Below are 21,807 nucleotides of genomic sequence, written 5' to 3'. Positions count from 1 at the left end.
GCATTTTTTTCATTCAAAAAGATTCAGTAAGTTCGAACCAAGACGTTGCACCATTTCTTCTACTAGTTAAGTTTGTTTACAAGGAAAGATATTTTTGTTTGGATCAAATAAACTGTGGGCTTTACTCATTTTGCCCAAATGAAGCACAATTACGATAGATCATTTTTGTACCAAAAAGGGAGACAATATAGCAAGATAAACACATCCTTAGCATTGTATGTAATTAGCAAAACACAACTCATAAGGTCTCAAAATGCTACCCAAATAGACTTGGGCGCTTCTTCCCCGACAAGGGTGTTTTAGGCTTATCATTGACGCAACTTGAAGCAGACCGCACCAAGTGAACAAATGAAGTATAAGGCGGTAGCCTCGATTCCCATGAAATCAGCCTAAAATCACCTCTGGGTAAAACAACGTGACCTTCTCGTGCTATCAGGTCCCCAAACATAATCCTAGGCAGACCCTCTTCTGGAATACTGGTCATACTGTTTGCAGACTTTACAATGCGTGATGGAGTAGCTGGAGACAAGATGTATCCACCGATCAGGTGCACAGGGTGACCTCGGCTAAAAAGCTCTTGTGGATGCGCCCCGAAACGAGTGTTGTTCTTCTTGACGCTGTCTCTGGCCCCGTTCAATAGGGACAGCCAGAAATGGGCACTCAGGTTTTTCCTCAGCGCATCAGCAAGCACATTCGCTGAGATGAGTGACCCTCCCAGCACCGTGGCAAACTTTTCTACCATCGCCGCTAGCCGCGGGTGGTCGGTCTGGTCCGCGCTTCCGAACGCGAGCGTCTTAAACAGGTAGCTGTACTCTTCTAATGATAAACAGCTCAGAGAGATAGGCTTGACGGTTCCAAACTTCTCCAAGCCTGCGTTTCTTCCTAAGATTATCACCTTGCTTCCTCTGTCCATGTTCGTGATAGAACGATGAAATGTTGCCCAGTCATCTTCATCAACATCTGAAACAAACTCGATCACCACCAATGTCTTCCCTGACATCCATTCATGGTCTGTTATTCTGAAAAGATCGTCCCCATTCAGGTGCAAAACCATAGAAAAGTGAGAACGTACCCTCTCATTATCGCATACATGGGCGATAAGAGTTTTCTTCCCAACTCCATTGCCACCAATGACTGGAAGAACGACCGGGCGACCAGGGGAGTCATATTCAAGCAAGAACATCAAGATCTTCTGCTTCTCGACATGCCGACCAAACATGAAGTTGTCAATGTAAAGATAGGCATCATAGGGTCTGCGAGAGATGCGCTCGTATCCGCTCAAAAGCACGACAAACTCCACCATGTTAGCAACACCAGCCTCTAGGTTTTGCAGAGCACTCTGTAACTCGGAGTTGATCGTAACCATGTTTGTTGCTATACTACTACCAACCGTGCGAGAACGTTTGTAAGGAGTAGAAACAGATAAGGTGGACGAGTCCCATACCTGTTTCTCTAAGAACTCCCTGTGTTTCATGGACCTGATGGTGTCAAGCACATGATGGCCTCGGTACATGGCAGCCGCTAGCATCTTCAGCTGTATGAGCATACATGAGTTGACGATGTATCGCGAGTCCGCCTCCTCGATGACCATGCCAACTCTCAGCAAGAGTTGTTGTAGCCTCTCCAGCTGATTTTCTTTAGAGTATGCGCGGCTGGAGTGGTACTTGTTGGTTAGGAAGGAGACAAATCGGCTCACAAGTTCACCTGTTAGTGCAGATATGGCAAGCTCCATATTGAGTTCCTCCAATCTTACTATCTCAGTGTTCTAAGTTGTAAGTTGTAACTGATCATGGAGTCCAAGGGAGGGCAGCAGGCAGGAGGAAATAGCAGACTGCTGGCGTTTCCTGCCCAAGAAGTCAATAGCTTGGAAAAATCACTGTCTGCGGTGTGAACTACTCCACCTCTAGCATGTGCTTACCTGTCCACGTTGATCTAGATTGGTGTGACAGCGGAAAGATTTTACAGAGAGTGAGAGGGGGGACATTGGTGTGGCCTCGGTAAGCTAGATGCAACAATCATGGTCTTCTTGGCCCAGCACTTGTATGGCCCGGGACAAACTAACCATTGTTTGACTGGAAGGGTGCTTGTACACGGTCTATCAGCGAGGTGCTATTTTGGCACATATGTGCATATAAACCTATTATATAAAATGCAGAAAAAACAAAATTTAAAAATGTTAAAAAAATTCGGAATAAAATTACACGTGTACATATGGACATTTTATATTCGCACACAAGTTTTCGGGGAAAACAAACATTTTATATGGTCTATATAAAAAAGACAAATGCTTAGCTCATTTTACTTTAGCCCCTAGTTGCGACCTTGCGACAATGCTTAGCTCATTGAAAAATCATGCCACATTTTACTTGCCAGTGCCAACTAGTATTTATAACCTCGCTCGTGACAGTCTTAACTCATTTTATATTTTCCTAAAAGTGACAAACCATACACATGTCGGACCATATTTGTTAAGGGTGTATCTGATATAGTGCAGGAGCAGTGTCGTGCAACTAATGCACTTGTGTGACAGAATTGACACAATTTACCGGATTTGATGAAAATTGACATAATTATCGATGTCCCTAATAAAAAAACATAAGATAAATATATTGAAAGAACCTTGGTGACAATATATATTAGAAGCGAGCTTTGCTTGATCTGCCGACGATTCTTAAAAGCCCCCTGGCACATATTGTCAAACATGGCGATCATCCCTGCGGAGAGGGTGTGCGTTGCTGTGGAGGATTGTTTTCGAGCCATAAATCATTACTGTAGGTTAGATAAGAGCGATGTCTCTAATGCCGTTTCCTCCTTTGATGTGTCATTTTTGGAACTTCGATTTTTTGCAGTGCATGAGTTCTCTAGTTTTGTGGTGCTTTTTGTTGGCATATTTGTGGTTGTCCGGAGATGCTTGAAACCTAGGTTCGCTAGATAGTGTAGCTTTGTTGGGTTGGGTTTTCTTTGTTTCTCTCAAATAGGCGAGTTTATTTTCTTTTATTAGTACAAGAGCGCACCACCGTAGAACAACTGGCATCACAGCTTCTCTGAAACCCCTTTCAAATTCTCATAGCTCTCTCTCCGTTGTCTCCGCATCGGAGCTTCTTGTTACACTTTCCCCGACAGACCTCTCTATCTGTCAAGGAAGGGTTGTGTGTAGCATGGTCGAATGGTAGATTTCCTCACCTGGATTAATTCTCTTTATAAAGTGCGCAGGTTAACTCCGCCTATGTTGTCTCAACATAGCCGGTCCCAAGCCCGGGTAAAGGAGGAGGGTTGTGATAGGCGAGGCGAGCCAACGTAAAAAAACCCAACCACTCTTATGGAGATGAAACCCAAAGGAATGGTCAATAAGAGCCTCAAGGATGGAGTTGTGGACGTCAAGAGGCAAGGGGACCGGATGATCCTTGTCAAGCTAGTTGTTGGGGACTTAGTCCTCAATGTTATCAGCGCGTATGCCCCACAACAAGGCCACAATGAGAGCACCAAGAGGGAGTTCTGGAGGACTTGGTTAGGAGGGTACCTATTGGTGAGAAGCTCTTCATAGGAGGAGACCTCAATGGCCATGTGGGTACATCTAACACAGGTTTTGAAAGGGTGCATGGGGGCTTTGGCTATGGCATCAAGAACCAAGAAGGAGAAGATGTCCTGAGCTTCGCTCTAGCCTATGACATGGTCGTAGCTAACACCCTCTTTAGGAAGAGAGAATCCCATCTAGTGACGTTCAGTAGTGGTCTACACTCTAGCCAGATTGATTTTGTCCTCTCTAGAAGAGAAGACAGACGCGCCTGCATTAATTGTAAGGTGATACCTGGAGAGAGTGTTGTCCCTCAACATAAGCTGGTGGTTGCTGACTTTCGCTTTAGGATCCGTGTCCAGCGGGGTAAGCGCGCCAAAGTCGCTAGAACAAAGTGGTGGAAGCTCAAGGGTGAGGCATCCCAGACTTTCAGGGAGAGGGTTATTAAGGAGGGCCCTTGGGAGGAAGGAGGCGATGCAAACATGATGTGGACGAGTATGGCGACCTGCTTGCAGAAGGTCGATGTAGAGGAGTTTGGGGTGACTAAGGGAAGTAGAAGGGAAGCTAAGGATACCTGGTGGTGGAACGATGAGGTCCAGAAGGTTATTAGGGAGAAAAATGACTGTTTCAGATGCCTATATCTGGACAGGAGTGCAGCTAACATGGAGAAGTACAAGGTGGCGAAGAAGGCTGCAAAGCGGGCGGTGAGTGAAGCAAGGGATCGAGCGTATGAGGACCTCTACCAACGTTTAAACACGAAGGAAGGCGAAAGGGACATCTATAAGATGGCCAAGTTTAGGGAGAGGAACACGAGGGATGTCAACGAAGTCAAATGCATCAAGGACGGAGATGATCAGCTTCTTGTGAAGGATGAGGCGATCAAGCGTAGATGGCGGGAGTACTTTGACAACCTTTACAATGGAGAGGTTGAGAGCTCTACCATTGAGCTAGACGACTCCTTTGATGATACCATCATGTGCTTTGTGCGACGTATCCAGGAGTCTGGGGTTAAGGAGGCGTTAAGGAGGATGAAAGGCGGCAAGGCGATGGGTCCTGATGGTATCCCCATCGAGGCGTGGAGAGGCCTTGGAGACGTAGCGATAGTATGGCTAACTAAGCTTTTCAACCTCATTTTTCGGTCAAACAAGATGCCCGAAGAATTGAGGCGGAGTATTTTAGTACCAATCTTCAAGAACAAGGGGGATGTTCAAAGTTGTACTAATTACCGTGGAATCAAGCTGATGAGCCATACTATGAAGCTATGGGAGAGTCATTGAGCACCGCTTAAGAAGGTTGACAAGCGTGACCAAAAACCAATTTGGTTTCATGCCTGGGAGGTCTACCATGGAAGCCATCTTCTTGGTACGACAGTTGATGGAGAGATACAAGGAGCAAAAGAAGGACCTTCATATGGTGTTCATTGATTTGGAGAAGGCCTATGATAAGATACCTCGGAATGTCATGTGGTGGGCCTTGGAGAAACACAAAGTCCCAATAAAGTACATTACCCTCATCAAGGATATGTATGATAATGTTGTGACAAGTGTTCGAACAAGCGATGGCGACACTGATGACTTTCCAATTAGAATAGCGCTACACCAAGGGTCAGCTTTGAGCCCTTATCTTTTTGATTTGGTGATGGATGAGGTCATAAGGGATATACAAGGAGACATCCCATGGTGTATGCTCTTTGCGGATGATGTGGTGCTAGTCGATGATAGCCGAACGGGGGTTAATATAAAGTTAGAGTTGTGGAGGCGAACTCACGAATCGAAAGGTTTTAGGCTTAGTAGAACTAAAACTGAATACATGAGGTGCAGTTTCAGTTCTACTAGGCACGAGGAGGGAGAGGTTAGCCTTGATGGGCAGGTGGTACCGGAGAGAGACACTTTTCGATATTTGGGGTCCATGTTGCAGAAGGATGGCGATATCGATGAAGATGTGGGCCACCGAATCAAGGCTGGTTGGATGGAGTGGCGCCAAGCTTCTGGCGTACTCTGTGGCAAGAGAGTGCCACAAAAGCTAAAAGGCAGGTTTTATAGGACAGCTATCCGACCTGCGATGTTGTATGGCGCTGAGTGTTGGCCAACGAAGAGACGACATATCCAACAGTTAAGTGTAGCAGAGATGCGCATGTTGAGATGGATATGTGGCCACACAAGAAAGGATCGGGTACGGAACGACGATATACGGGAGAGAGTTGGGGTAGCACCGATTGAAGAGAAGCTGGTCCAACATCGTCTCAGATGGTTTGGACATATCCAACGGAGGCCTCCGGAAGCGCCAGTGCATAGCGGATGGATAAAGCGTGATGAGAATGTTAAGAGGGGTCGTGGTAGACCAAACTTGACATGGGAGGAGTCCGTTAAGAGAGACCTGAAGGTTTGGAATATCGACAAAGATTTAGCCATGGATAGGGGTGCGTGGAAGTTAGCTATCCACGTTCCGGAACCATGACTTGGCTTCGGGATGTTATGGGTTTCAACTCTAGTCTACCCCAACTTGTTTGGGACTGAAAGGCTTGGTTGTTGTGGTTGTTGTATAAAGTGCGCAGGTTAAGCCCTCATGCTATGGCTACTCTTTTCTTTCCTATGATCATTGTTCGTCGCTTTACTCTGGCTCCAGGAAGGCAGGATGCCGGGGAGAAGGAGGTGCAGAACTGGTGCCCGGATGGTTTTCGACGAAATGGGGGTAAGGGCAGCCTACTGTTCCTGAACACTTCCCAGCCTGCCGCACTAATGACTAATGCAAGAGGCCAGCGTACTGCTCCTCATCTCGTATGAATACGACTGGAAACTAGTAAGCAGTAACGCCATAAAATTTTGTTGTTGCCTGACTTGGTCAGCAGTCAGCACATAGGCTCTCACTTGGTTAGGTGGTGATTAAGGGCATTTGCTGGGTTGACTTAACCTTTCCTGATGGACTTTTATGCTCTGCTATTTTTACTTCTTATATCCATTATTTATGTAGGCCATATTGCCAGCCTTCCCGAAGAGAGAAGAACATGGTCTAGACAAGTATGACTCTCCTTCACAGGCTTCTGGATGGCTCCTGTAGCCTGTTCCATCGAATATGTTTTCTGGACAAGGAGTCTCAAAGTTTGTCCATACAACTGCTTTGCTGAGCAAATAAAAGACTCGAAGTCACCATCATTTGTCCGTGGTGCATGAAAAGATCAGCTGAAGTGCGCTTCCAGGACCAGTCTAGATCAGCGTGGAACGGTAAGCACAAGCTAGAGGTGGAGAGTGAAGACAGTGATACTTTGCACGTGCCAATACAAAGTTGGTCTATGTCCAACAACCGGCTATTGACTTGTGTGGCAGGAAATGCCAGCAGTCTGCTACTTCCTCCTGCCTCCTACCCTCTCTTGAACTCTATGATTGCTTAGAACTTAGAACTCTGAGATAATTTGGTTGGAGGAATACAAGATGGAGCTTGCCATATCTGCAGTAACAGGTGAACTTGTGAGCCGATTCCTCTCCTTGCTCGTCAACAAGTTTCACTCAAGCCACGCATACTCTGAAGAGAAGCAACTGAAGAGGTTGGAGCAACTGATCCTAAGAGCTCGCACAGTAGTCGAAGAGGCGGACGGGCAATACATCACAAACTCCGGGATGCTAGAGCAGCTCAGCATGCTCGCAAAGGCCCTGTACCGGGGTTACTGGGCGCTAGGGGCGTTCAGGTACAGGTCACTTGAAGAGACTCCCATCGACGAAGAGGAGCAGAAGGAGGAGGTTAGCAACTCATCTCCCCCCAAACGTCTTCGCACGTTTCATGGCAGTGCTAGAAAGAAGAAGGCAACATACCTTCCCGAGCTGCAAGGTGCGTTGGAGAGCTTAGAGGATGCCGTCTCTAGCATGACAGAGTTTGTCATTATTTTGGGTGGATACGACCGTATGCTGCGTCGACCATATGACGTGTATCTTTACAATGACAACATCATGTTTGGGCGCCACAGCGAAAAGCAAAAGCTCCTGAACTTCTTGTTGCAGCATGGCTCTCCTGGTGGTGCACTAGCTGTCCTCCCGGTCATCGGTGGTCCTGGGGTTGGCAAGAGGACTCTGGTCGCCCATGTATGCAAGGATGAGAGGGTTAGCTCGCAGTTCTCTTCGATTTTGCACCTGAATGGGGATTCCGTTTGTAGAATCGCAGACCATGTCAGTGTCTTGTCGGGAAAAGTATTGGTAGTTGTTGAGCTTGTTTCAGATGTTGACCAGGAGGACTGGGTCAAGTTTTGTTCAACGCTGGCAAGCATGGACAGTGGATGCAAGGTGATCATCATCAGCCGGTGTAGAAGTTCAGAGAAGCTGGGAACAGTCAAGCCAATCTTCCTCAACACCCTGCCATACGAGGAGTTCAGCTACCTCTTCAAGACACTCGCATTCGGGAGCGCAGACCCAGCACAACACCCACCGTTAGCACGGATAGCAGACAAGATGGCCAGGGAGATGCAGTCAGATTGGTCCCTTGTTGCTGCAAACTTGCTCGCTGACGTGATGAGAAGGAATCTTAATCTGCATTTCTGGCTCTCCATGTTGAGCAGAATGAAAAGATTTGTTGAGAGGAACTTCTCCATGTTCGGGGAGCACCCGCAGTTGCTCATTCTGAGACGCCATCAGATAGATGTTACAGACTTCTTGCATCCTGCTTCTCCACTCCGCATCCTACCGTCTTGTACCACTGGCAGCAGCCTAACTGAGATTACAAAGAAAAGGCAGCTGCTACCGAATGTGAGGCTTGGGGATCTGGTGGCTGATCCTGGAGCTAGGCCACAAGGGGATTTCAACGTCGTTAGTTGGGAATCAAGGCTGCCACCTTACACTTCGTTTGTTCATTTCGCTTCAAATGGTGCCCCAAGTGTGGCTGAAGATACTCCTCTGTCCAGGAGGAAGCGCAAGTCCGTTTGATTCAAAGAATTTTCTGTAGAGATTTTGTACAGTTGGAATCTTTATTGCTCCATCCATTTGTAAATAAAGTAAGTTTTTTATATGGTAAATACTGTAGACAGTAACCCCATGAAAAACAAATGGTCAGACCCTTCCGACACCGTCCAACCTTTTCCCAATCAAATGGGCCGAGATTCCCATGATTTGGTTCTGCCCGTTAACCCCGTACATACCCCCAAATAATAAATCTCTAATATTGCTTGCAGTACGGTTTATCCGCCTTCCTAAAATCTTAGCCCTCCTCGACACCATCTCCTAACCCCTGCCACCATCTAAAAGAAACCCTGCCATGTCAATTCTTCTCTCACAACCGCCCCTCAGCTCTCCGCGGCGTGCCGCCCCTCCATCTGTTGTCGATAACTGTGCCTCCTTTTGGATCGACTCGTTTTCCCAATGGTGGCACGGCTTAGCCATGTCGACCAAGCTATACTCCGGCTGAAGCAGCTGGCCAGAGTGTGCTTTAACTGGCCCGGGCCACCCCATCGATCCATTCAAGGACTACACGATCAGGTTTATATGTTATTGTAACTAATCTAGGTCCAAAAGTGTTCATATTTTCCACACTTTTGAACTGCTTAGGAAACCAAATCCCGTTTTGAAGGAAACTAACCACGGTAGCCAAGTTTCAGGCATGTAGTGCTTCCGTTGGTAGGATTCTTTTTTTGTTTCCCATGTTATTTTACTTTTGCTTCCTTAACAGCTGAATTTTTCTACCATTACAGTAGAATTTTGCTTGAAATTTATGTTAAACCTGTCAAAGTATGTTTCTGTGGACCATGGATATTTGTGCTTCCATGCTGAATGGACTTACTTGGCCGGCCGAAGTGTGCATCCACTGGTCCCGGCCTCCCCACCAATCCATACACGGTCAGGCGAGAGGAAACTGTAAACTGATGTACTCCCTCTGTTCTCTTTTAATTGACTCAGATTTAGTACAACTTTGTGCTAAATTTGAGTCAATTAAAAAAGAACGGAGGAAGTAGATCCCATATCTATATTTTCACACTTTTGAAGATTAAATCCATGTATTCCTTTGTAATGTTGTATCCATAGTACCAATGGTTGAAATTGTTGCTGTGCGATTTTGTACATGATATCTTGGGTGCTGGATCCAAACTTCCTCATCCAGAGACGCCATCAGGTAGATGCTCCGGACTTCTTCTTGCATCCTTCCCCACCCCGCATCGTGTCTTCTTGTGCCAGTGAGAGCAGCCAGAATGAAGTAACAGTGGAAAGGGAACTGCTACCGAAGGCGTGAGGCTTGGAGATCTGTTGGTGGATCCTGGAGTTAGGCCACAAGGGGATTTTAATGTGGTCACGTGGGGATCAAGGTTGGAACCTTACACTTCATATGTTCATGTCGTTCCAAATGGTGCTCCAGGTCTGGCTGAACCGCTGAAAAACACTCTGCTTTGTAAACCCTTTTGATTCAAAGGATTTCTATAGGGATTTTGTATGTTCTAATCTTTATTGCTACATTTTCTCATAAATATAGAAAAATTTATATATTGACACAGCTTCCAGTTTGGATCTTAAACTGTCATCTTAATACTGTATATGTCAATAGAAACTAATGAAATTTTATATTATAAAATTCTATGATTTTCAAATCTCCAGTATGTATTTTTTGTGTGGATTCAGTGTACCGATTTCTAAAATAAATGCATATTTAGTTCAATCAAAGTTCTTATATTTTTCACATGCCAATAATAAATGTCGGCCATTTACCAGGAAAAGTGTGGAGTCAATATTCCATCTATAAAATCCTTTCTTGATTAGAAACTTCCACATCGAATGTGTTCGTAGCCTCATACCATATTATTTGAGCTTTATGAGCCTGCAAAGTGCCTTTGTGACTTAACTTAAAAACATGTGATATTTTTGGTTTGTCAGCCAAGGCGATTGATACTTTCCTTTCGCCTTTGATTGGGCTGGGTCTACCTGTTAATACCAGAACAATTGCATTATTTTAACACTCAAATAAACTCAGTAAGTTCGAACCAAGATGTTGCATCCATTTCCTGTCTATGGTTGAGACTAGTTATGTTTGTGGACAAGGAAAGATCTTTCTGTTTGGATCAAATAAATTCTGGGCTTTACTCACTGCCAAATGAAGCTACTACGATAGATCATTTTTATTCCAAATGAGGAGGCAATACAGCGAATTAAGCACATCCGTAGCACTGTTTGTAATTAGCATAGCACACCTTATGATGTCTCAAAATAGACCTGGGCGCTTCCTCCCCGACAAGGGTGTTTCGGGCTTATCATCGATACAACTCGGGGCAGATTGCACCAAGTGGACAAATGAAGTATATGGCGGTAGCCTCGATTCCCATGAAATCAGCCTAAAATCACCTCTGGGCAAAACAACATGACCTTCTTGTGCTATCAGGTCCCCAAACATAATCCTAGGTACACCCTCTTCAAGAACACTGGTCACTCCGTTAGCAGACTCTATGATGCGTGATGGAGCAGCTGGAGACAAGATGTAGTGGCCGATTAGGTGCACAGGACGACCTCGGCTAAAGAGCTCCTGCGGATGCACGCCAAAACGAGAGATGTTCTTCTTCACAGTATCTCTGGCCCTATTCAACCTGTACAGCCAGAAACGGGCACTCAGGTTTTTCCTCAGCGCATCTGCAAGAACATTCGCTGAGATGAGTGAACCGCCCAGCACTATGGCAAACTCTTCCACCATCGCCACTAGTTGCGGGTAGTCGGTGGGGTTCGCGCTTCCGAAGGCGAGCGTCTTGAACAGGTAGATGTACTCTTCTAATGATAAACAGCTCAGAGAGATAGGCTTGACGGTTCCAAACTTCTCCAAGCCTGCGTTTCTTCCTATGATTATCACCTTGCTTCCTCTGTCCATCTTCGTGACAGAACGATGAAATGTTGCCCAGTCATCTTCATCTACATCTGTAACAAACTCGATAACCACCAATTTCCTCCCTGAGATCCTTTCATGGTCTGTTATTCTGAAAAGATCGTCTCCATTCTGGTGCAAAACCATAGAAAACTGAGAACGCACCCTCTCGTCATTGCATACACGGGAGACAAGAGTTTTCTTCCCAACTCCATTGCCGCCAATGACTGGAAGCACATCCGGAGAACCAGGAGTGGTGTTGTGTTGCAGCAAGAATCTCATGATCTGCTGCTTCTCGACATGCCGACCAAACATGAAGTTGTCAATGTGAAGGTAGGCATCATAGGGTCTACGGGAGATGCGCTCACATCCGCCTAAAAGCACAACGAACTCTGCCATGTTAGCAACACCAGCCTCGAGGTTCTGCAGAGCACTCTGTAACTCTGAGCTGAAAACCTTGCTTCCTGCACTAGTATTACTACCGATCGTGCGAGAACGTTTGTAAGGAGTAGAAGCAGATAAGGCGGACGAGTCGCATACCGGTTTCTCTGAGAACTCCTTGTGTTTCATGTACCTGATGGTGTCAAGCACATGGTGGCCTCGATACATGGCTGCCGCTAGCATCTTCAGTTGTATGAGCATACATGAGTTGGCGATGCATCGCGAGTCCGCCTCCTCGATGACCATACCAACTCTCAGCAAGAGTTGTTGTAGCCTCTCCAGCTGCTTGTCTTCTGAGTATGCGGAGTGGTACTTGTTGGCGAGGAGTGAGACGAATCGGCTCACAAGTTCACCTGCTACTGCAGATATGGCAATCTCCATCTTCAATTCGTCAAATCTATCTATCTCAGTGTTGTAAGTTATAACTAATCATGGAGTCGAGTCGTCCAGAGGTGGGCAGGAGGCAGGAGGAAATAGCCGACTGCTGGCGTTTCCTGGCTACCAAGTCAATAGCCGGAAAACATCTCTGACTGCGGTGTGAGCTACTCCACGTCCAGCTTATATTGCAAGACCCATCCTGAGATAGGTGGTGTGTGAGGGAAAGATGTTATAGTGTGAAAAAGCTTTTTGGCGTTTTTGGTACTGCTGTGCAATGCTCGACAAGGTATCCTGGCTGAAATGGCAGAGTGCCATAGTTTCTACGCCAACTGTTCCATCACGTTTGAAAGAATGACTATGACATGCCAGGTGCCAACAAGAAACTTTCCCTTTCGATCTTGCCGCAGTGTTGACGTGCTGTGCAAAACGAAATGACTCCAAGTCAATCTCCTGAGCTTTCAGCGAGTGATGCAACTGATCAAGGTGTTCTTGACCAAGCACTTGTTTGAACGGAAGGGTGTACCCAGTATATCTTGAAGCTCCACAACTCCGGTCTTCAAAGTCTCTAAAAACATTTACAGTATGACATATGCATATGTCCCCCTATCTGAATTTCCAACTTTTAGTTTCGTTTGAGGATGCTCCAGCCGTCCAGCGAACTACCACTAATGTAGGGTCAGCATTAGAGAAAAGAGAGTAAATTTCATTTTTGCCCCTAGTTGCGACCTTGCGACAACGGGTTGCTCAACGAAAAAGCATGCCATATTCTAATTGTTGGTTGCAATATCGTGACAGTTTTACCTCATTTTTATATTTTCCTCAAAGTGACGAAACATGCGCATGTCAGGTCATATTTGTTAGAGCATCTAGGAGAGCCTGTAAACTGGGCGGAAACTGAAAAAGTCCGGCGGTTTTACGGGTTCGAGCCGAAAATGGGCCAGAACGGAGCCCAAACTCGCGGCCTGGCCCCTAAAACGAGTTCGGGCCTCCGAGAAATCGAGTGGCCGCCCCGTATTAAAAGGGGTCACAGAGGGGAGTTCGGGTTCCAAACCCTACTCCCCTCGGCCACATCCACTCCCTCCGCCGCCACCACCTACCCCATTTTCCGGCTAGCAATCGAGCAGCCCCCAGCCACCTATCCACCCTCCTCGACAGCGCGATGGCCTCCCGTGGCGGATCAGCAGGCCGCGGCGCCGGATTGGGCGGCGGAGACTCGCCATCGCGTCCACCCGTGTTCCGAACCGAGGCGAAATGGCGGGCATGGAACAAGTCGGAGGGCGCGCGCAAGCGCAGCGCCCACCCGTGGACGAACTGGGGGCGTGAGCTGGACAGGTACGCCAATGCCGGCGAGGGATCCTCCTCCGATGGCTCAAGCCGCGCACCGCGGCTCCCCATCGCCCACAACAGCGACGAGGAGGAGGCCGTCGTCGCGCAGAGGATGGCCATCAGCGAGGCGGAGGCCCGCGCTCGCTTCCGCCGGGAGGAGGCGGACGCCGTTCGCTAGGTGCGAGAGTACGAGGTGGCCTGCCGGGAGCAGCGCGTCCGCCGCGTCAAGCTCGAAATAGTCGATCTTGACGCCAACGAGGAGTGAAGGTCCTCATCGACAGCGTCGACGCCGTCCGCCACCACCGGCACCGCCGCGCGTATAGGCCACTATTTAGGCCGCATTTTGCTTAAACTAAGTAGCGCTCGCCGATGTATAAGTATTTAGGTTTAATTTCTCGAACTATGTAAGTTTTGATGCTCAATCGGAGCATCAAATTCATCTATATACATGATCATCGCCTAATTTACTAGCGACATTTTAAATTCCGTTTCTGTGACAAATTTTAAACACGAGTTCGGTGAACTGAACTCGCATTTTTCAGTTCACGTGTTTATGGGCTCTGCTAGACATGCTCTTAGGGGTGTATCTGATATATGGGCTCTGCTAGAGATGCTCTTAGGGGTGTATCTGATATAGGAGCAGTGTCGTGCAACTAAATAACGATTGCACATGTGTGACACAATTGACACAATTCGAACTTGTTTGCCCTGCCACCATTGATGAAAGCCTCATGTTGAACATGGTGACCATCCCTGCAGAAAGGGTGTGCGTTGCCGTGGAGGCATGATTTTCAGCGACCATTGGGCCTCTCTCCGGGCAACCACATATGGTTACCCCAGGTTGGATAAATGCGATGTCTCTCATGTTGCTTCCTCTTTGGAGACGTCATTTTTGGAACTTCCAAACAAGGAGTGGCACTCTTCATGATGCCGCAGGTCAAGCCCTCAATCTTCGCCATAGCTACTTTCTCCTGTCATCTGATAATCGTGCGTCACTCGCTCTATCTCCACGAAGGGAGGACCCTGGGCAGAAGCCAGTACTGTACTGGCACCCGGATGGTGTAAGGCCTGTTCCTCAACACTGCCCAGCCTACCGTACCAACGAGGTCAGTGTACTGTTCCTCATCGTGTTTGAATACGACTTCGTCAGCACATATGCTCTCACTTTCTTTTGAACAATCATAGGCGCTCACTTGGTTAGAGCATGTCTAGCAGGCCCCTTATATTTCTGCCCCGTATCTCGCTGCTTTTTCGCCCCGTATCGAAAAGTTGCCAACGGAAGAGCCATTCCGTCTAGCAGAACCCGTATTTCGCCCCGTATTTTCAAAAATAAAAACCCCGGGAAGTTCGATTTCATTGATCATACTACGGATCATACATACGGATCAACGATTCTACATCCAGAATGCACGATCCTACTCGGGGAGGTCGACTAGGTACGAGTCCGCCTCCGCCTCCGCCTCCCGCAACTCCGCCTCCTTCGCGGCGGCGATGGCCGCCGCCACCTCTTCCTCCTCCGCCCTCTTCCTCTTGGCGTTGTCCTTGAGGAACTGCCGTAGCTCCTTCAACAAGTCGGGGGCCTCCTCGTCATCGCCGGCGAGCGGAGCTCCTCTAGCGCTGGTGCTCCCGCTACTCCAAGCCTCCTTCGCCCAGCGGCGGCGCTCCCAGTCGGCGCGCCACTCGTCGAACTTGGGCCCGCTCATCGGCTTCATCGGCGGATCCTCGTTGTACCAGCGCCCGCCCCGCGCGAAGTCGATGAGCTTGTCCGGGACGTACGCGGCGCCGTCGTACTTGCAGGCCGCGCGACGGCTGCCGGCGGCGGATTTCTTGCATTGCCGCCGCCACGCTTCCTCCACGGTGTCCGGCGAGCGGGATCGCTTCGATCCGCTCGCCGGCGAGGCTCTACTACGGCGGTGGGAGTCCATGCAGGTGGCGGCGGGTGGAATGCGGCGCGGGGGAGCGACTAATTGCTCGCCGGAGCAGGAGGAGGAGGCGGCGGCGCACGGCGGAGCTAGGGTTGCGAGTGAGGGGTTAACCCCTCACTCGCACCTGCGCCCACTATAAGTACGGGGCGACGGGGCCGATTTCCTGGGCCCCGTATTCCGCCGAAACGGGGCGGCCCGAATACGGGGCCTGCTAGACGGCCCAAACCGTGCCTGCCCCGTATCTCGCCGGAATTTTACGGGGTGGGCGGGTTATAAGGGGCCTGTTAGACATGCTCTTAGCTAGCAATTACGAGCATTTGGTTGGCTCACTAAACCTTTTCTTGTGGACTTCCATGCTCTGCTTTTTTCATTTATTATATCCGTTATTTATGTAGGCCATATTGCTAGCCTTTCCGAAGAGAGAACAACATGGTCTAGACAAGTACGACCCTCATTCACATGCTTAGGGATGGCTGCTGTAGCTGTTCCAACCAATATGTTTTCAAGACAACTTCCTCGAAAAGAAAAATGTTCTCTGGACAAGGAGTCTCCAAGTTTGTCCATACTACTACGTTGCTGGGCACATCAAATACTACTAGTTGACATCCCATCATTTTTTTCCTACTTCGCTTTCAGGACCAGTCTGATCAGTGTGGAGCCATACCTTTCAGCATGTCCCCTCCCCCTGTTGGCGATAAGAACATTCTACCTGCAACATCTGGCTATGGACGTTCTCCAGGGCAGCAAACACCAGCGGTCTGCAGTTTCCACCAGCCTACTGCCCTTCTCTTGGACTGTCTGATTAATTTAGCACAAATCGATTGGAGGAATTGGAGATGGAGCTTGCCATATCGGCAGCAACAGGTGAACTCGTGAGCCGATTTGTATCCTTCTTCGCTAACAAGTACCACTCCAGCCGCGCATACTCTGAAGAGAAGCAGCTGGAGAGGCTGCAGCTACTGCTCCTAAGAGCTCGCACAGTCGTCGAGGAGGCGGATGGGCGATACATCACAAACTCCGGGATGCTGGCACAACTCGACATGCTCACAGAGGCCATGTACCGAGGCTACTGGGCACTAGGGGCGTTCAGGTACAGGTCACTTCAAGAGACTCCAATGGAGGAGGAGCAGGTTAGTGACTCATACCCTAAACGTTTTCGCACAGTTCATGGCAGTGCTAGAAAGAAGGAAACGTACCTTGTCGACTTGCAAGGAGTGCTGGAGAGCTTAGAGTATGTGGTTTCTAGCATGAAGGAGTTTGTTGTTCTCTTGGGTGAATGCGACCGTATGCTGCGTCGACCATACGATGCGTATCTTTACAACGACAACATCATGTTTGGTAGGCAAGCCGAAAAGCAAAAGCTCCTGAACTTTGTGTTGCAGCAAGGCCCTCCCGGTGGTGCACTGGCTATCCTCCCGGTCATCGGTGGTCCTGCGGTTGGCAAGAGAACTCTGGTTGCCCATGTATGCAAGGATGAGAGAGTTAGGGCATCTCCAACCGGCTGACCCAAACGGACGCGCTGGACCGTCCGTTTTGGGCCGTTTGCGTGGCCGGCCGGACACGCGGACAGCGCCCCGCGTCCGCGTGTCCGTTTGGGTCGCACGCTGCGCCCAACGCAGCGGCCACCAATTTGGCCATTTGGCCTATTTCTTTTGAAAATAGGCCATCTGGCCACACATACTTATAAATAGTATGTAACAAATATAGAAATAATATCTAACAATTATAGAATAATATCAAATAGCATAAAACAATATCAAATAAAATGTTGCATGATGAAGAAATAAAATGTGCCATAGTTCGAACAAATATAAAAATTACAAATTGAGATTGTCAACTCAATTTGGACGCTCTAGGATCTCCTTCTGCCTCTTCTCGAACCAAGCTCTCTTCGCCTCGCTCATGTTGGTCAAGTCGGCGTTCATGATCAGGTTATCCTCGGCTTGGCGTTTGAGCTCAACTTCCTTCGCCTTCAACTCCACCTCTTGGGCCCTTGCCAGTGCTGTGAGCTCAATTTCTCTCTCTTTGAGCTCAATTTCTCTAGCTTTGGTCTTGGCCTTGACCTCTTCTATCTCAAGCTTCTTCTTTTGGACATCGAAGTAGTTCTTCCTGTCCTCCTCTTTCTCCCGGCGCCTTCTCTCATCCCTCTTGTCCGTGGACACCTCTCTATCGGCATGCAGCTCCTTCAAAGTGCCAAACAATAACATGGACGAGGCATCACGCTTCAAGTCGGCTTTGGTTGCCTTGTGACCGCGAGGACGACTTGCACGAGAAACGGAGCTACCGCAAGGCTGGCCACCATCAAGGTCAATGACCGTCGGATCTTTGGCGGTCTTGTTGCCAGTCAAGGTCGCCATGTACCCCTCGTACCCCTCCTGGAACTTGGGGGTGCCATGGAGTATCTTCCAACAATGAGGGAAGGCAAAGGTCTTTTCTCCATTGACCGATTTGTACCAATCCAAAGCTTGCCACGCCTAGAGGAAAGCGAGACAAGAACGATAAACATATGTGCAAACACCGAATGAACGAGTTGAGGTTAAGAATCATACCAAGTCCTTCATGCCCATGCCGCTAATGGGGAGCCGCTTCGCGTGATCATACGCCGCCTGGAATTTGTTGCATTCCGTTTGAATTGTTCCCCACCTCTTTTGGAGCGATATTTCGCTGCGGTCGCTCTCAAATGGATCTTGTCCGTATTTGCGATGCTCATGAAAGTATTCATAGATCCGGCGCCAGAATGCGGTCCCCTTCTGCTCGGCACCCGTCAATGCATCTTGCCCGATGATCAGCCATCCTTCGACCAGCACCTTGTCCTCCTTCTCCGTGTAGTTGGTGGTTCGTTTGCTTACGCGGCGAGCTCGAGCTTGTGCAGCTGCGGCTTGCGTCAACTCCTGAGCGAACAACGGCTCCTCCTCGATGTTAATGCTGCCGGGACAGGCAGTGCTGTCCTGATTTGTGTCAACGGGAGGCGGCTGGGGAGCCTGCTCGGTCGAAGCAGAGGGCATGGTGGTCGGCATTGGCTGCGTGTACACCGGAGGGGCCTGCACGGTGGACAATTCGTCGAGCAGGTTCCGTGCGCCGACCATCGCTGCTGGTCCCACGTGCTTGGGGCCTTTGGAGTTCGCCGGCGCACGGTTCAGGTCAATGGACGAAGGAGACGGCCCCGTGAACGACTCGCCCACCTCCGGTGACCCATCCCGTGACGGGTACGCGTACCGCGCCGACGGCGTCCCCAATTCGTGCGCGCCGGGCGTGTACCCAAACGGGGCTACCGGCAGGGATGTTGACCTTGGAGGAAGGGGCCGGGTCGAGGACGAGGACGAGCTCCCCCCCGAGGCCGTGTCGGCGGCAGGGAGGATCAAGTGCTGAGCGAGCGTTTGGTGGCCATAAAAGAGCATGGCATGCTCTTGCAAGACGTCCGCCTTGGCCTCCGTCTTGAGTTGGAGAAGCTGCTCCGCCGCCCGCTGCCGCTCCTCCGCGGGAGCGATATCCCTCTTCCTTTGGTCGAGCGCCCTGCGGCGGTCGGCCCTCTTCTTGCTCTCGATCTTCCTCTGCTCCGCGGTGAGGTCGGGCTTCGCCTTCTTGGTCGCCGGCCCGGGCTCCACGACCACCGGCCCGGCCAGTTGAGGAGCCTCCGCCAAGGGAGGACCGGCAACGGCCGCGACCTGTGCCTCGTCTCCGATGGTGGCGGTGGCGGCGACAGTCGCTTCGTCGGCCATCTCTAGGTTTTGGGAGTGGAGTGGACTGGGTGTGTTTTGGGAGACAGACAGGCGGGCCAGGGGCGGACAAGGGGAGGACGCGAGCGACCAGCATCCGGCGTCCGCGGCCACACAAACTCGTCCCAGATTTGGGCCGGGTTTGGGTCGTCCCGGACGCCGCGGCCATCCGTTTTAGGGATGGGTCCGCGCGCTGGGCCGCGTTTTTGTCCGGCTCGACCCAAACGGACGCGCGGGCGCGGTTTGGGTCGCGCGGTTGGAGATGCCCTTAGCTCGCAGTTCTCTTCGATTTTGCACCTGAATGGGGATTCTATTTGTAGAATCGGAGACCATGATAGTATCTTCTCGGGGAAAGTATTGGTAGTTGTTGAGCTTGTTTCAGATGTTGACCAGGAGGACTGGGCCAAGTTTTGTTCAACCCTGGCAAGCATGGACAGTGGAAGCAAGGTGATCATCACCAGCTGGTGTAAAAGTTCAGAGAAGCTGGGAACAGTCCAGCCAATCTTCCTCAACACCCTGCCATATGAGGAGTTCAGCTACCTCTTCAAGACACTCGCATTCGGGAGCGCGGACCCGGCACAGCACCCACGGTTAGCACAAATAGCAGACGAGATGGCCAGGGAGCTGCATTCGGATTGGTCGCTCATTGCCGTGAACTTGCGCGCTGATGTGATGAGAAGGAATCTTAATCTCCATTTCTGGCTCTGCATGTTGTGCAGGATGAGAAGATTTGTCGAGAGGAACTTCTCCATGTTCGGGGAGCACCCACAGTTGCTCATTTTGAGACGCCATCAGATAGATGTTACAGACTTCTTGCATTCTTATTCCCCACTCCGTATCCTACCATCTTGTACCACTGGCAGCAGCCGAACTGAGATTACAGAGGAAAGGCAACTACTACCGAATGTGAGACTTGGGGATCTGGTGGAGGATCCTGGAGCTAGGCCACAAGGTGATTTCAACGTCATTAGTTAGGAATCAAGGGTGCCACCTTACACTTCATTTGTTCATTTCGTTCCAAGTGGTGCTCCAGGTGTGGCTGAAGATACCCCTCTGCCTGGGAGGAAACGTTCAGCAGTGCATTTGTAAGGCCTTTTAATTTAAAGGACTTCTATGGATTTTTTAGATTAGAACCTTTATTGCTCCATCCGTTTGTAAATACAGTATTGGATATTGATATGGTTACCGCTAGCATCTGTAGCTATATGAGCATACAGGATTTTGGTGATGTACCGCAAGTCCACCTCCTCGATTACCAGGCGAACTCTCATGAGTTGTTGTAGCCTCTCCATCTTCTCCTCCGAGGATAATACGTGATATGTGTACTTGTTCATCAGAAAAGCAATCAGTCGACTCGCGATATCGCCCGTGACAGCAGATATGGCAAGCTCCATCCTGAGATCTCCTGAGATGTTTTTTTCCTGAAACATTAATTAAGCAGAAAGTGCACAGTTTTTAGGAGAAAACCGGACGAAAACCATACAACAAGACACCACGGGGCCAAGTCCCCACTCGCCACGCCACAAGGGCAAGCCAACTCAAACCCACTACCGATATAAGAGACGACACACTCGCGAAGACCAGCTTGTCATCCAACCAAGCCAAAGAGAAGACACCGTGCCTACTATGGGAGGAGCAGACACAGGACACTCCAACATAGCTGAAGAAGACGAACCGCTCATAGAACTGCGCCAAAACGACCTTGTCGCCCTCGCGATAGAAAGTCGATGTCCTCAACACTGCCAGGATGACGAACATTCGGAGCCGCCGCTCCGACGTACCGCTGCTCCGTCGCGCCCTGCGCGTCCACCAAGACCACCACCTTCCGGGGCCGCCGCCCCGAAGTAGCACCGCTCGCTCTCGAGCTGCAACGCCGCACAAACCGTCCACCCGCAACCCAAGCTGCACAGGGCAAACGGCCGCAGACCACGGGCATCACACCAACTCATCCGGGGCCGCCGCCCCGACATAACGTCCGACCGTCCCCACAAGGACGCGTCCGACCGAGCCGACTGCCTCCGCTGTAATATCCCAGGTTTAGAGGCAACAAAATGAGAGAACACCAAAGTGTGCATTGCATTCATGCATAGAAAATCCGGGGGATTTTCGCGCTTTCAAATAAAACTTACCACAGTAACTGAAGTTTCACTTGACTTGCTGGAATTGAAGTAGATCATCAAGTCAAGCGCTATAAACTTCACTGTGATCTTTGCTAAAACCTTGTTTTGGGTAGAGATGATTTGATCTATGGATTAGATCAAATAGAGTTAGATTTATATCAACACATTCTTTAAGAATCGAAGCCTAACTTATTAACACTTAAAAGTTAGCAACTACCTTTGTGTGTAAATTAATTCACTTCTAAACTTATTACTAAATAAGGTAAACCACAGGGTCTAAAGTGCATAAAAGCCACACATTCTTATTTAAATCATAACTTATTAAGTATATGGAATATCATAAAACTAAATCCATTTACATTACGATTTATAGTTCAAACTATTTGAATCAAACTCACTATGAGTATTTTGAAACTCATATGATCATGCCTTGATGAAATCAAACACCAACTATCCAAATTTGAGGAATAACCTTCAACCTTGATCTTTTGATCAATATTATAATGTAAATCCAATCCAATATGATATAGTGACTCATCCACAATAATAAAACCATCCATAATATATTTAGTACC

General features: G+C 49.0%; 5 protein-coding genes across 8 annotated transcripts; 3 read left to right on the top strand and 2 right to left on the bottom strand.

The window, feature by feature from the left end:
• Positions 1-31: 31 nt before the first annotated feature.
• On the bottom strand, positions 32-2,038 carry LOC127327276 (disease resistance protein RGA2). 3 transcript variants are annotated; one of them, XM_051354055.2, is made up of 2 exons: positions 1,073-2,038; positions 32-988 (listed from the first exon to the last, which is right to left on the bottom strand). In XM_051354055.2, the coding sequence occupies exons 1-2, from the start codon at positions 1,730-1,732 to the stop codon at positions 257-259; spliced, it is 1,392 nt and encodes a 463-aa protein (XP_051210015.1). In that variant the 5' UTR covers positions 1,733-2,038; the 3' UTR covers positions 32-256. The 3 variants fall into 3 exon arrangements, with proteins under 3 accessions (XP_051210015.1, XP_051210018.1, XP_051210014.1); XM_051354058.2 differs by having other exon boundaries at positions 32-1,192; positions 1,445-2,036; XM_051354054.2 differs by having other exon boundaries at positions 32-2,037.
• Positions 2,039-3,340: 1,302 nt separating this feature from the next.
• LOC127338675 (uncharacterized) lies at positions 3,341-6,571 on the top strand. The gene is made up of 4 exons (XM_051364703.1): positions 3,341-3,450; positions 3,864-4,573; positions 6,140-6,291; positions 6,485-6,571. The coding sequence occupies exons 1-4, from the start codon at positions 3,341-3,343 to the stop codon at positions 6,569-6,571; spliced, it is 1,059 nt and encodes a 352-aa protein (XP_051220663.1).
• Positions 6,572-6,840: 269 nt separating this feature from the next.
• Positions 6,841-8,510, top strand: LOC127338685 (uncharacterized). The gene has a single exon (XM_051364711.2). It carries the CDS (start codon positions 6,943-6,945, stop codon positions 8,419-8,421), a length of 1,479 nt encoding a protein of 492 aa, XP_051220671.1. The 5' UTR covers positions 6,841-6,942; the 3' UTR covers positions 8,422-8,510.
• Positions 8,511-10,555: 2,045 nt separating this feature from the next.
• LOC127327277 (disease resistance protein RGA2) lies at positions 10,556-12,312 on the bottom strand. The gene has a single exon (XM_051354059.2). The coding sequence runs from the start codon at positions 12,146-12,148 to the stop codon at positions 10,679-10,681; it is 1,470 nt and encodes a 489-aa protein (XP_051210019.1). The 5' UTR covers positions 12,149-12,312; the 3' UTR covers positions 10,556-10,678.
• Positions 12,313-15,793: 3,481 nt separating this feature from the next.
• Positions 15,794-20,340, top strand: LOC127327278 (uncharacterized). 2 transcript variants are annotated; one of them, XM_051354061.2, is made up of 3 exons: positions 15,794-16,526; positions 19,506-19,702; positions 19,832-20,340. In XM_051354061.2, the coding sequence occupies exons 1-3, from the start codon at positions 16,233-16,235 to the stop codon at positions 20,085-20,087; spliced, it is 747 nt and encodes a 248-aa protein (XP_051210021.1). In that variant the 5' UTR covers positions 15,794-16,232; the 3' UTR covers positions 20,088-20,340. The 2 variants fall into 2 exon arrangements, with proteins under 2 accessions (XP_051210021.1, XP_051210020.1); XM_051354060.2 differs by having other exon boundaries at positions 19,506-20,340.
• The last annotated feature ends 1,467 nt before the right edge of the window (positions 20,341-21,807 follow it).

Source organism: Lolium perenne, chromosome 1 (assembly GCF_019359855.2).
Source record: "Lolium perenne isolate Kyuss_39 chromosome 1, Kyuss_2.0, whole genome shotgun sequence".
In the NCBI taxonomy this organism is placed as follows: Eukaryota; Viridiplantae; Streptophyta; class Magnoliopsida; order Poales; family Poaceae; genus Lolium; species Lolium perenne.
Note: the sequence above shows the minus strand (reverse complement) of the source record. Positions and strands in the feature narration are given on the sequence as shown.